Below are 15,044 nucleotides of genomic sequence, written 5' to 3'. Positions count from 1 at the left end.
GGTTTTGATCTGCCACTTTTGGAAGTTAGTCCAATTTATCTGCAATTCACACAACAACTGACAGTGCTTTCCTTTGGCTACAATGACTTTGAGCTCCTTTGTCCTTCGCGCATATAATGCACAAAAGTTCACAACTTGAGCTAAGCTGGCAGACGGGTAATGTGCCACTTGCCTCTGACGCAGGGCTGTCCTGTCCCGGTTGGCCTCCTCCAGCTTGCGCTCTGCAGCCCGGGCGGCCAGCTGCAAAACCAGGAGTGGGACAGTGCATCAGAGACGTCTCCTCGCACTAGGCGAAAGCTTCACTAGTGAGCTTCCTCTGCAAACTTCACTTCTGCATAACTGGTGACACCATTTCTGTGAATACTGCAAAGTCTAACAGGAAGCTTCAGGATTGTTAACAAGCTTCAGTAAGAAGCCGACCTTCCTTATGCCAAGTGGCCTCGTACTCACCCAGTTCTCGTGAGCACGCTTTTCCTGGTCGGCCACCTAGAAAAAAGAGGAAAGCACGACTTCAATGACAGTTGTCGCGGCAATCATGATCTCTCTTTGCACACAGCTATGTCTAAAAACAAAACTGCTTCACAGGATGTAGATTCTAAGCCATCTGCAGACAACATGCTGAATTCTCATCAGAAGAGTGGTGGGAAGCTAAACAGCATGAAAAGTCACTTGCCAGCTAATCTGCCCAGTGAATGCTAGTCCGTCAATAAAACGTACTGTGCGCCAACTTGGGGGCTTTTTCCTGGGGCTGATATGCAGATTATAAATTTGCACTATGTAGAGGTGTGCAAATGTTCAAAGTTTTTGAATATCAAATCTAAGTAATATCCTTTTATTTGATTTGCTGAACAAATCAAATAGCGCAAGTTCAAAGTTATTCGGAATAAATCGAATCTCTTCTCAAGTTTTTGAATAGTTCTGGAACAACTGACACAAAGCTTGAATAGGGTGCGCCGCAATTTTTTTTGACGATTGTATCAAAAAACAGGGCTCACTGCAACACTGCTCGGCATGCTTTCTCCATCATTGTTCACCACCGAGGGTTCACCAAGAAGGGTTCACCACCGCGATGCGGTTCACTCATGTGGTGGCGTTCATAATGCTCAGACAAAGGACCTTCCAAGACTGGGCGACGCAACACGGTTCAGGCAAGCTTAGTAAAGTGTGCCTTCAAGCTCGATATCAGAGGCCACGGCTCGAACTCTCGTACCTCTCATCAGCTGGAATTGGACGCTAGTTTGTTCACTGTAAGTCGCGAGTAGCGAAAGGTATTTTATTGAGAAAGCGCCATTCAGATGGGTAAACCACGCGTAAGGTCTTGCGATGTCTGTGGGTTCGTGCCAAGTGAAATAATAAAACAAAAATAAATCTAACAAATATTGCCGTGACTGGGATTTGAACTCGTGGCAGCGCCAGTGCACGAGAGGACTAGCCAGTGCCAGTGACTAGACAGTGCACGAGAGGATTAGGCTATCGTGTGCTGCACATAGCTGTGATTTGCACGTTGTCCTCTGCATCAACTTCCATCTGCGGCGCGAAGACACCGACAGAGAATTCTCTGTCTTCATTGCCGTTATCATTCTTTCAATCGTGCTTTAACATGTTTATAGAATTTAAGCAAAAATTCTCTGTTTAGTATGCGTATGACATGACGGTCATAGAGTTAATTTACTAACTTCGTGTATCGAGTTCCCTAGCGACGATCAATCAGCGTTGCGTCTTCGACAGCCAAAGCATTAATTCTGTGATGTAGAGCGCCACCGCTGCCGCTTCATTGTATCGCATGAATATTCATTTTGTAAGAACGTTCACACAAATACCAGAAAATCCCACAAGCATTTGATTCATAATCGATTCAGTTCTTTCACTATTCGATTCATATCTGATTCAGTGAACTACACCATTCATAAGGCCCCAACTTCCTGCAGCGAAAAATTTCAAATTCCACGAACAGAGCATCGAATTCGCGAAGTTCCGCAGCAGGCATCGCAAAATAATTCAGAATGCGCCTCTCATTATCTGCAGAACCCATAGTGTTAATTTTTTTTCCCCAAGCTTTTCAAGGTAGCTAAATAGAACTTCGCTGCCAGGCTTGAGAGCAGCAGCAAGAAGCCAGCTTTTTAATGGCCGTGGGGCAAAGCGTGCAAGTGCAAAGGGGACGGTGGCTATGAATATAAAAAGAAGGCAGTGCAGATTGTTGAGAATGAGCAGCCACTGAATGCATTGAGTGGAGTAGGGAGAGCAAAGAAGGGGTTGGCCCCTCAGCTATGGTTGGCCTGAACAGTTAGAGACTGCATTATAATCAAAACAATATTTCTTGGAATGTGGCTGCTAAGACGCAATTCCGCGAAAGGGGCTTCGATACGGGTTTTTTTTTTGCACAATAGGATGGAAATGAGGGGCCTTAGAAAGCTTCATTAATCAATTCGATATCGGGAAAGTAAACTGCACACCCCAAGCATTGTGTTCCTAATTGGCTCACTAGATTTGTAGACACCTCTAAAAGTCTTTCCCTGATCAAATGGCAGAGTGAAAAGTAACAAGTCAAACCTCGTTATAATAAACACGGATGTTATGAATTATTGGCTACATCAAACTCTTCCTTAATATTTTTATCAAGCACATGCATTTCTTACTTCATACATAGAAATGGGTTTGCCATAGAATGGATGCATCAAACTGCCAAGCTGTGCCTGCTCAGATGGCAGGCAGCAGGCTTTGGCCTCACTGCATAGGTGACTAGTGGTGGTGCGGCAAGTGTTTGCGCCACGGTTCATGTTTAATTTCACGTTTGCCAACATCGCCACAGAAGATATAGTGGCCAGAGTAGTTGGTAGTCAGGCAGTCGGCATCTGTTTGAGTCTCTGTCACATATTGTACGCCTCAGAACCAGCAAAACTGTTGGTTGTAGCTTTCCAGCGGCCATCCTCTGCACTCATGTCGACTGTGATAGAGCGCATGTGATGGAGTGCATGTGGTGGAGAGCAAGTGGTGAAAACGGCAACAGCTCTCAGCCTGGCATCCGTTTTTTTTTACTTGCACGGCACCGCCGCAATGCGAGGAAGCCACCCTAGCTGGCGTTCGACCTGCTGCCGCTGTGTGCTGCGGTGCTGTGCGGAAAAGGCAACCCAACTGACGTTTGCTGCTCAGTGTTGTGTGGCTTCCGCAATGCGGAAAAGCCAACCCAACTGACGTTTGCTGCTCAGTGTTGTGTGGCTTCCGCAATCACCGCGAGTGGCTTCGAAGCGGTGCTACAACAAATAATGGTCTATCCCAGTTGCTGTTCTTTTGTTGACTAAACTTCTCTTTTCCAGCAGGAGTTTTTGGTGAATTTTTTTATTACAACTTCAACTATATTGAACTATTTTATGTTTTCTTCCTTTTTACCAGTTCGCTATAGTGAGGTTCCACTACCATTATACTGGCAGCAAGGTTAGACATACAGAGAAGACAAAAAAACCAGGCATTCAGCAAGCTGGCTGAGAGCACTGCATCCCAGCTCACCAAGCTGACCACACGTGATTTGATATATCGAGAATACGGAGTATTGAGCTCACAGAATACTCAGCAACAGAATACCGAAACTCTGCCTACCCTCCTGCCCTCCTCACCTGGTTCTTGTAGTTGCGCTCCGAGAGCTCCATCTCCTGCCGTAGTGATGACAGCTGAGTCCTGCAAGTGTGCACAAAGTCCACAGTGAGCTACAAATGCACAAGGTGCCTGACACATGTCTATGAACACCCTACGCCACGCCCTGTACTCTCACTAACCGGTATGACTGGCACTGCTGCTCGAGCATTGCAAGCTGCTGAGTGGCTGTGCTGGCCTCGGTCTCTCGCTGCCGTCGCTCCACCTCCTGGAAGCCCACTTCCCTGCAAGACACAGTTGAGAATGCCATAAGCATTGTGAACGTGAAACATCATGCTCCATTTCACACTTAGTCTACCAAAGCTAGCGTGCCAGCTCATAAATGGCCAGCATGTTTGTGCCCAACCAGTACTAGTTTGCCACCAGTGCAAAACACCTTTCCTTGCAACAACATGTAATACACTGTGACCTTCAATGCCAACTGTTTCATTTCGTACGTTGCCTTGTATTCATCCTATTCCTTATCAGAACCTTGGGAAGTGGTTATGACATGCCTTTGCATAAACACTATTCAAGCAGCTTCCAAAGTGTTGGATGCTAAAAGTGAAATGGCGTATGACCCCCTCAGGCCCTCTATCTGAGTTTGTGGATGCCATCCTGTGCGCATTCAAACCCAAGCAGTTATTGTGTGTTTGGCGAAAAACGCCGCTATGAAGGCAGACATCACTGGGGAAAGAAGTGCGCAAGGCAAACTTTAAAACAGCTCCAGTTAGCACAAAATGAGCAAACTATATTACCTCATTTAACTTTCGGCAATGTCCTGAATTTCATCGACTGTGCACCGTACTAAATATGACCCGCTCACTAGTGCATTATTGTGTACCTTGCATGCACTGAGTGGTTATAATAAGGATGAAGCGAGACAATAATACGCAGCACAAAATTTGTCTCATGCCGTCCTTGCAGCCACTCAGTGCATTCAAGCTACATAGCAGTGTACTGTTGCAGCGTAGCCTTGCTCACATGGTCCATCACAGGATGGTGGCTCTAGTCCCGAGAAATGGTACCAAACAAAAGAAAAAGCAACTTTTAGACCACACAGACCAGGTAAGTCACCAAACAGCACCAAGATTAAAAGTTGGGTATGCATTCACGTTGGTGGACCCTGCATGAAGCAACAGATTTTCTGATTATGATTCCACGGAGGCCAAGCTCCATTTGCGAGGTTTGGAGCGAGGTGACTGCTTGTGTTCTAAGTGCATCCTCTTTGCTTTCCCATGTATCGCGCCGTGCCCATCAGCATGTTGCCAACTATGTTCGACATCTGCGGCGCCTTACTTCTGCAGCTGCAGCTCGCGGTCCTTGAAGTAGTTGGAGAGCACTTCGAGCTTGGTCTGGGCTTCCGCTCTTCGTCGCTCAGCCTCTTCCCGTGCCTTGGCGCTCGCCTCCATCTCTTTCTCCAGGGACTCCGCACGCTCTGCGAGGACAACATGTGGAGCTCATGCAGTAACCAATCCCGAAAAAGACAAGTTTTTCCGCCTGTGTAACATGGCATCCTGCGAGAGCAGCCTGCGATGGTGAACACTCCAATCTCCGCTCTACATAGTGGCGCCCTCTGAGGCATGAATGATGCAAGCAATATTTCACACTGCTGCATACAGAGGGCGCCACAGGTCCATAAGGCGCTAGAATTTGTCCGTCGCTGCCCTCATACATTGGCGAGACAAGAAATCTGGCAACACAAAAACGATGTCTAGTCAGTGAACACAGAAAGAAACCCTATCGCCAAGCACTGCGAGCGTGCCGACCACGAAAGCACCTTCGAAAAAGCGACCGTGTCGGACGTGGCACATCTGCTCACAAAGGCAACTGCAAACAGGACCTCGAGAATGCTATCCTCTACATGTGTTATTGGTCTCCTCCACGTGACAACACAGGTGTAGCGACGGCTGCTTCCTGCCACTGCTTGCTCATCTCTCAGTCACCCCTGAAGAAGGGACCGAGTTGGTCCCAAAACGTTGGGCTGCTCATAAATATTGGTTGGTATCAGTATTTCTCAACTTTTAGGCTTCAAACACAACCAGACTGATTTCCGTCTACGATGATCTAGTTCATGATTACTACTATTATGATGATGACCTCCAATCAGCCCTTTCCCGCATCTGTTGCCACCAGCCCAGCAAATTCAGCCTTGAAAAAGCTGGCACACATAAATGTGACTTCCAAGTGACACATACCTTGCTGGATGCGCAGCTGCTCTTGCAGCTGCTCCAGCTGTGCCTGCAGTTGCTGCCACTGCTCTTCGATCTGGTCCCGCTCACGGCGAGCCTGCGAACAACAGGAGGCACCACAGAGAGGCGTTGAGGCACACAGGCAAATGCTCGATGAAGCTTCGGGATCACCCACTCCTCAGAACACACAATCATCACTGACAGCCATTTCTAGAAGCAGTGGCCCCGTCACATTCCAAACCTTGTTACACACTGTACGCAAATGGTGAAGGAGGAAAGCGCTTTAGAACTATGGCAACAGATCAGTTCACGTTAGGTCAAGTTATGTCAGCATGCATGATTACATTCGTTCACAGCAAATTTCCAGGAGCCCTGAAGCTGCGGTGTCAAAAATTGTGTTCTTTTCTGTTTGCTGACCACAAAAATATAGCGAGTGCTGCAGAATCTAAAGCAAGTGGAATTGCCAGGACGCGCCCAACTCTGGAAAGTTGACGGTACAATGGGGCATCACATAACCAAAAGCTGCAATGATGAGCCACATATCAACCAGCAGTTCTCCACTTTTATTTCCAAATGCAGCCAAAATGAGAAAGGAAGCTATTGAGCGCATGTGGCTAGACAAGCTAAACTACCTGGCGAAACACAAATTCACCGACTTAACTGAGAGGCACATTTTTACAATGCAAGCTGCTACACAGAGCCCTCCCCCACGGGATTCAGAGCACAGACCATAAACATCTGGCCACATGACAGTCACAGATTTACAGTTATGTGACGTTCACACGTCATCGCACAACCAGCGCCATCCGCTGCGATCACTGTGGTAGCCTAGACGCTGTAGGCCTAAGATTTTACTGTAGGCCTTAGGCATTCGCAAAAAGCAGGCAGCAGCATGGAAAAAGCTATCGCTGAGTTTGGCACATTACGCAGCAGAGCGTAAACACTTGGCAGCTTTTTTCCCTAAGACACAACTGCCAAATTCAAGCATGATGTTTATCGCCTGCAACAGCAATGTGATCGACCCCAGAACCAAGCACAAAAAGACGTTTTCTAAGACAAAGCAGACTGCAAAACAGCCATCAACGAACTTATATCAAAGGCATCCTACAACAAACACCACCTACTCTCTCGGATATAAGCCAGCTTGCCAATGTTGCACAGTTTACCATTAAATGTGTAAATCTTGACAGGGATCAAATCAACCGGGATGATTTATAACTTCACCAATCTGACTGTCTGAACCTGTTTGACCCGGGCTTCTCAATGATTTGGTTTTGGTTTTATGGGGTTTAACGTCCCAAAGCGACTAAGGCTATGAGAGACGCCGTAGTGGAGGGCTCCGGAAATTTCGACCACCTGGGGTTCTTTAACGTGCCCTGACATCGCACAGTACTACACGGGCCTCTAGAATTTCTCCTCCAAAGAAATTCAACCGCCGCGGCCGGGATCGAACCTGCATCTTTCGGGCCAGCAGCCGAGCACCATAACCACTGAGCCACCACGGCGGCGCTTCTCAATGAGAGATTGCATCAATCTCCTGCTGCTGCTGCAAATGATGACAGGAATCTGCGACGTCACTAACAAATTTAGGACACCTTTTCTCCACCGTTCCCCTGATTCGACAACACCTGATGGAAACTAATTATTTGATCGCATTCGAAAGTGATTTCACAGGCAGTGCACAGCAGAACGAAAACACACACACCTGTGTAGCATCAAACAGCTGCTGCAGCTGGGCCTTTCTCGCCTCTTCCTCATCAGCAGCCTCGTTCTCGGCCTCTCCCTCGCCCCGCGCCGCTGCCCCGTGAGTCTGCAGTAGCTCCAGCTGTGCCAGGGACGACTCGAGCACCTGCAAGCACATGGTATACATTGTTGGTTCAGGAACATTGTTCCCCAACCTGCCTCCAATTTTTTGTCTCAGTAAAAATTCCGTTTTACTTCTCCTTCTGGCAATGTTGACGTTATTCCAGCAGCAAAAGACGGCTTGATTGCAGAGAAAACTAGATTTCAGGATAAACTATTTTTTTTGCCCCCGCCACTAAATTCAAACTTGTAACATCAGTGCTGAAACGGATTCAGTGATCACTGTTTGGAAATAAATGGCAGGGTTAAATAATCTCAGAGAAATGCAATTACAAAGAGTTACAAAGAGTCAACGTCATCACAGTTCGTTAGTAAACAGTCGGTGGAAGCATGAATTTCGTTTTTTTTTTTTTAACCTTTTCTACCTAGCTCTGATTTCAGTGAAAGATACCTTCTTTGTGATTAGAACGCGGTGACCTATCGATAGGCCAACTTCAGTTTACCCTGAGTGTCTCTCTAACGGCGACTACACCAGAGCAAACTGGACCACACATCTCAAGAGGTGAGCGTTCACCAAGCAAAGGCCACAAGGGTTGGGCATGCAGAGGATTATCCCACCTGGATGCGGTCATTCTTCAGCTTCAGCTGTTCGGCCAGGTCAGCTGCCTCCTGGTTGCTGGCGCTCACCTCCTCATGCAGGGCCTCTTGCCTGTCACGCGAACAAGAAGCGGCCATCACTAAGCGAAATGCACTCCACATTTTGCCCGTATGACAAGATGCCATCAAACCTTTCCACTGGATAACAATGCAGTGCAGCCGATCCTTGCCAGCGGTGACAAGATGAGTAACACCATCTAATGTTATGAAGATCTCACCCATACCAAAAGGTCCTAGGCCACCACCTTAGGTTTCCTATCACAGATCAGAGGCTACACTGACTGCGAAATTCACTGCAAGGCCTGATATGCCTAATGATTCAGCATGCTACTAGTCAGTTTCGGTTTGAAAGATTGTTGTGCTGTAAAATCAGTGAGAAAAGCTGAACAGCAGACTGTCAAAGACTTAATAGCAGAACCCCTTGATTGTAATACCAACGAAACACCCCATAGAGGCCCAAAGTTGAAATCCGGTGGTCTGACTGGGCTGAAACTCGAAAATTAGCCGACTGCAGCAACACCTGTATGCGATGAACTGTGTGACAGTCACAAATTCTGAGACAACTGATGACCACAACAGTGCCTGGCAATAAAATCAGCTGTACAGATGAAGTTACAAAAGTGCCAACATGCAACAATCAGTAAATTAAAAGCTGAAACAAACAATTCATTTCAGAAAATCTGATATCAATGCCAACATACAGTGGGAGTGTTGGTTTGCTGCTCCTAACTGGCACCCCCACCTTGCTAACCTCTGTAAAGGTTTCAAAGTTTCACAACTGGTATGATCAAGGAGCTCCACTTTCGACACTTGACACCACGTGGAGCTTCCGCCAGCTAGACCCTAAAAAGCAACTGCAGTAGATGCTTGAATTTCAAACCGTGGTTTCATAGCTGGCTCAAACTCAGAACTCTGGAGCTCACCTCCGCTTGAGCGCCTCGAGCTCGCTCCAGAGCCTGTCGCTGGTGTCCGTGGCGTCACAGAGGTTCTGCTGCAAGGACCGCTCCTGGGCCTGGCTCTCGGTGGCCCGCTCCCTCCAGAGGTCGCGCTCCGCGCAGGCCTCCTCCAGCTGCTGCTCCAGGGCGGCCACCGCCTCACCCCGCTGGCGAGACTCCGTCTCCTGCTCCATCAGCTGTGTGCGTGTGTAGGGGGGGGATGAGCGAGCTCCCAGGCTCCCCCCAACAATGCGCAACTGCCTGACACACTGAGCTGATTGACTGCACCGAAATCTTCGTAGGTTTGAGTGTCTCCACTCTGACATTGGAACCATTCGTGATTGCAACTCTGAAAGTCTTGGGAATGAACACCCTTCACTTGATGTCCGACAGAAAAATTGTTTTTTTTTTGTTGTCGTTAAGGGTCTTGAAAAGAAAATTTTATTAATTTAGTCATAGTTATGAAATTTTCAGGGCACGTGTATTTTTGTACGCTGATTCTAGATATGTCATTTAATTTCATGTAAAGCAATTTCTTGAGCACTTATGCACTTTTTATGCAAGTATTTTGCGGAGAGTTTTGAAGAAAATTTGCTGCAGGAAACTCGCTGAAGTGTATGCCATTGGGTTCTCTTGACACCAAGGAATACAATAAGAGTGAAATTATCATCCTGGCTCTCATAGAAGTTGAGTAATAGGGTACTGAAGCTGCCACTTCAGAAACAGGAATACATACTTTCCTTTTCATTTTTGAAACAGCGCAACAAAGACGGGACGTGGAAACTGAGGGGTAAAGACAAACAGGCGCTGAATACGTACCAACTTGCCCAAATTTCTGCTTTACTCATACTTTCCTTCTCATTTCTGAAGCGACAACTTCAAAACTCTATAAGTTCTATGATAGGCAGGAAGACAATTTCACCCTTATTGTATTCCTTGGTGTCAAGAGAACCCAATGGCACACATTTCAGCGAGTTTCCCGCAGCAAATCTTCTTCAATACTTTCCGGAAAATACTAGCATAAAAAGTGCATAAGTGCTCAAGGAATTGTTTTACATGAAATTAAATGACATATTTAGAATCGGCACACAAAAATACATATTCCCTGAAGGTTTCGTAACTGTGACTTCATTAATAAAAATTTTTTTTTCAAGACCAGTGTCCCCCCTTAAATTCACTTCCCAAGACCAATGATGCCATGTCAAAGCCATTTCATGCTTGAAAAGGAAGAGAAGAATGGAAACACTGACCGCCTTCTGGGCCATGGCCAGGGCCACCTGGCTAGCCTCCAGCTGCTGGCCCTGCTCGGATACACGGCTGCGTAGCTGCCGCACCAACTCGCCCTGGCTCTGCAAGTGAGGAGACAACCGCACATGGCACACGGGTCGAAACAAATGACACACGCAGCAGCTTATACCTGTGCTACTCGGACACGTTTATAGCGTAACGCCCCTAGTTTTCATTGCACTGGTGCGGTGCCACATGCACAACCAGATGGCACCACCTTTAATGCCATTCAGAACCTACCGAGCTCGCCACAAGTGATTCACCAGCAAAATTCGTATTCTCACCTATCACACGCTTGAGTGACACTGAACTTGTTCACATGAAGCACCTTTCTAAAAAAAAAAAAAAAGAAACGTGTGGATCTTCAACGCTTAGTACAAAAAAAGCAATTTCCTGGGTCTTAACTATTCACATATATAACAAATCTTGTGCTTCCTGAAATCGAGACAACCACTCCAAGAGTTAGCAACACTGAGTTGTTTGCTCACTCAAAGTTCACATTATTTGTTGGTGCAGTCGGCGACAGAGTTTGGATACACCACATCCTCCACACCCCTACCCCCAACCCACACACCCATGGCTGCTTAGCGCACCCAGTTACGCCAACACTGTCAACACCACACCCTCACACCTTCCCTCGATGGTGCTTCCATAGAAATAGCCTTTTCCAGATCTGACATTGGAGCCTTGCTGGCGCATTAATGCAAGCCGCAATGCAGTTGCACTGGAACGATTTGAGCTATCAACAGGACTGCGTCTCTAACCTTGACGTCGGCTCACAATTTCATCTGCCATCTAGGGTAATGCGACGTCATGGGACTTTATTTTACCGGTTACGGCTTGGCATTGCCTACACCAAACACTACCTTCACAAGATCAGAATTGAACCTAGCCCAAATTGCGTACACTGCCACACACCAGGGACTATTTGACACCTTCTTTGCGAGTGCCCGAACTATACTGATGAGAAAAGAACATTGGAAGCAACCATGAGACAACTGGACTCTCGCCCTCCCTCTGAAAAAACTCTTCTAGGCGCCAGGGCGAAACATTCTGGTTGTTGGTGCGTGACAAAGGCCGGCTCAAGCTTTTGTGTGAAACAGGCCTGGATACCCGCCTGCAACCGCATGTGCACTACCTACATGGTTTACACAATTTACATGGTTTACATTTGTGTTTTCATGGAGCCACTACCGCAGTATGTGTTAATGACATGTGTCGGTGTGTGTGTTGAAGACATGAGCTTCATGTGCCTCTACTCACCGCGATGCGAGTGCCAGCCAGTGTGTGTGTGTTTGTGGACATCACCCATGAAACTCACTGTATTATGCCACCATCAACCTTCATTTGCACTTTCCTTTTCCTCCCCTTCCCCTTTCCCCAGTGTGGAGTAGCAGGCCAGGGCCATGTCACCACCGGCCGACCTCTCCACTTTTTCCTCTCATTAAAACTCCTTTCTCTCTGTCGCTCTGCCTGTCACATCGGGCACCTGCCTTATATGGGTGGGTGAGCAACCATGCGTGACTGTGCGTCACACATACCTGCCTTATCCCCCGCACCCGCACCCAGAGTTAATATCACACTCTGACTCGCAGGAGCATTTCTCACCATGACAGCTATAGTTGAACCTTGCATTACCACAAGGGTAATGTGCAGTGAATTTTTTTAGTATAATGTATTATACTGTATTCATTAGTAATGGCTGCCCTCTTTAGCTTCGGTTTGGAAAGCAACAACACGTGCAATCTGCTCCTAATGCACTCACCTCAATTACCTAACATTAATGGTTGGCAAAAGTATAAAACACTTAGGTGTGCTAAATTCCATTTCAGTTGGTCTCTTCATCTATCACAAAACCAGTGCAAAACACCAACTATGGTTACAAACAAGTGAACATTTGTGGTATGGAGCAAAGCGGCATCAACTTACTCAGCACTGTGCGCTCATGACCAACTGAGGATCTGGCTCACCTGAACTTCTTCACGGAGCGCGTCTAGCTCGTGCTCCTGCTGGGACAAGGTGCGGCCTCCGCGGTCCGCGTGTGCCTTCGCTTGTGCCAGCTGCTCCGACAGAACCTGCCGCTCCGTCACCAGAGTAAAGAGGCGCTGCTCCAGTCCAGACAGGCTGCCTGCAATTTTTCCCCCAAAAATTGGATCTAAAAATTTTCCCGCCGTTCCATTCAAACTCGTGACATCAGGAATGCAGTTAGCACCAGCACTGCTCCAGAGAGCAATGCCTTCAGTGCCGCACACTGCCCTTCAGGTCTTCTGTGCTGATTTTCTGTCTGAAAGTGTAATGGAACATGGCCTGAAGTGGCTGCCATTTGTTCTGTTGTATCTACCAAGAGAATTGGAGTGTAGCCTTCATTTTATGCATTAACTCACAGTCTCAGTACACTAGACACATACAAATCTTTGCAACCAAGCTATAAACATGTCGCTGTTAATAAAAAGACAGGCCTTGACCACCATCTGGTCGAAAATTTGTTGTACTCTAGCGGTTGGCAGGCATCTTTTGTGGAAAGCTCAGCTCTGGAAATATTTTTTTATAAAGACTCATTAACAGCAGAGTTAGAGCCATCTCAACTAAGTGATACTGCCCCAATTCCCTGTGCTGAGGCCTCTCATATCAATCATGCTTAAAGAATACCCCATATCGATCATGGTTAAGAACCCCAAGCCGTCGAAATTATTTGGACCCCTCCACTGCGACATTACCCATAGCCCGAGTCACTTTGGGACGTTAAACCCCAAAAACCATAAAATCAAACAAGCGGCAAAGCAGAGATCGAAACCACAACCATAAGACTGCAGCCGAACGCCAAAGTCACTGAGCCATCATAGCAGTAACAGTCTGAGTCAAGACAAACAGGCAGCTCAGCTCCCATAAAGGTTTACAATTGCACAAGTGATTGCTTACCTGCCAGTGCTGATGCTTTTCGATGATGCTGAAAAGAAAAATATGAAAAATTTAAGGCCAGTGCCACAATTCGAATAAGAGTAATGTCAACGCTGTAACGACGAGGGCCATCGTCCTTCTGAAGATCTCCACCCTTCAGCCTTCATTATGTATTATCATCATCATCAACCTGACTGCGCCCACTGCAGAGCAAAGACCTCTACCATATCTCTCCAGTGAGCCTGTTCTGTGCCAGCTCCAGACCCCCTATCCCCAAAAACTTCTTAATCTCATCTGTCCACCTAACTTTCTGCCACTCCCTGCTACGTTTGCCTTCTCTTCGAATCCAATCCGTTGCCCTGGTAGAATTAAGGCCTCTGAATAATACTCGCAGGCCTTTCTGAATCTAATAGTGTTTCTGAACAAAACAACCATTCGGCACACATAAGCTGCTCTAAGTAGCAATTTACCACACAGCGGGGCCCATTTCAAACACATGTGCATGTCATCTTTCAGTGCAGTGCTGTTTGTCTAAGCCAGCGCAATCCTACCATCTCTCAATGTTGAAGGCAACTGTTTGTTTAAAGGGTCACCGCTCAAAAACATACCTCCCATCTCATACTCCAACATACTACAGTAAAAGCTCGTTAATTCGAACTTCACGGGACCGGGAAAAAAGTTCGAATTATCCGATGTTCGAATTATCGAATGGCCGTGAAAAAACCGACAAGAACCATTTGCATTACGGTATATGTAGGGTATTTACTCGCGTAACGAACCCACTCAAATAATAACCCCCCCCCCCCCCCCCCGTTTTTGCCTAAGAATCTGAAAAAAAAAAAAAGCGTCAGTCGTTAACGCTTCCCTCCCTTTGGCACCGTCACGGCCCACAACGCATTTCTTGGCGGCGCGCCAAGATGCTGCGCAACGATAACATCACTTATCGCTGCGCAGCATCTTGGCGCGCCGCCAAGACGGTGCCAAACGGAGGGAAGCGTTAACGACTGACGCTTTTTTTTTTTTTAGATTCTTAGGCGGGGGGGGGGGGGGGGGGGGGGGGGGTTAGCTCCAGCAAGGGGGAAGCGAACTTTGGCAGAGTGCCAGCGCTTGTCCGGTGCAAGCCTCGTTTTCAGTATGGTCGCCTTATGTGCCATGGGCGATTGGGGCGGACGCTGTCTACTGCCACTCAAAAGCCGGCGTCTTGTTCGCGGCTGAGGGCGTGCTTCCGTTGGCGTCCGACCGATGGGTGGAAGCATGGACGACACTCGCAAAGAAAAAAAAAAAGTTTTTCGCTCGTAATTTGTAGCGCCGGTCCGAAGTCATAGCCTTCATGGGCGTTGGCTGGGACCGCGCTGACAGTGCTTATCCGTATTTTCGAATTAACAGAGCTCGAATTAACGAGCATTTCGTTGCGCGGAAAAGGGGGTAGGCAGCCGCCAGCGCGGTCGCCAACCCCTTCCCTCCGGTGCCGCCGGCCACCGCGCGGGTGATGGTGCCATTTAAGCTTTACCCACTTTTCCAAGGTTTTATCTAGTTCCATCTTCTGTCCCCGTTTAGGACGTACGCAGCTAACTATGCGCAGGAGGTGCTTTTTTTTTTTTTTGGCCACGTGCTGTGTGCCAAGCCGCCCAGACGCGGTGGCGCG

General features: G+C 47.5%; 1 protein-coding gene across 2 annotated transcripts in view; it reads right to left on the bottom strand.

Moving 5' to 3' along the window:
- Tango1 (transport and golgi organization 1) overlaps nucleotides 1-15,044 on the bottom strand; it is a 29,410-nt gene that overhangs the window by 6,485 nt on the left and 7,881 nt on the right. For both annotated transcript variants that reach the window (XM_089561718.1, XM_089561717.1), the window contains exons 7-18: nucleotides 13,421-13,448; nucleotides 12,472-12,629; nucleotides 10,465-10,563; nucleotides 9,203-9,411; nucleotides 8,241-8,331; nucleotides 7,525-7,668; nucleotides 5,826-5,916; nucleotides 4,927-5,065; nucleotides 3,771-3,872; nucleotides 3,612-3,672; nucleotides 451-486; nucleotides 173-240 (exon numbers count right to left, since the gene is read on the bottom strand). In XM_089561718.1, the coding sequence (XP_089417844.1) occupies nucleotides 173-240; nucleotides 451-486; nucleotides 3,612-3,672; nucleotides 3,771-3,872; nucleotides 4,927-5,065; nucleotides 5,826-5,916; nucleotides 7,525-7,668; nucleotides 8,241-8,331; nucleotides 9,203-9,411; nucleotides 10,465-10,563; nucleotides 12,472-12,629; nucleotides 13,421-13,448 (1,226 nt within the window). The remainder of the gene's footprint in view (nucleotides 1-172; nucleotides 241-450; nucleotides 487-3,611; nucleotides 3,673-3,770; nucleotides 3,873-4,926; nucleotides 5,066-5,825; nucleotides 5,917-7,524; nucleotides 7,669-8,240; nucleotides 8,332-9,202; nucleotides 9,412-10,464; nucleotides 10,564-12,471; nucleotides 12,630-13,420; nucleotides 13,449-15,044) is intronic.

The sequence above is a fragment of the Amblyomma mixtum genome, chromosome 9, assembly GCF_055824585.1.
Source record: "Amblyomma mixtum isolate Tamu chromosome 9, ASM5582458v1, whole genome shotgun sequence".
NCBI lineage: Eukaryota > Metazoa > Arthropoda > Arachnida > Ixodida > Ixodidae > Amblyomma > Amblyomma mixtum.
This window is presented reverse-complemented; position numbering and strand designations above follow the sequence as displayed.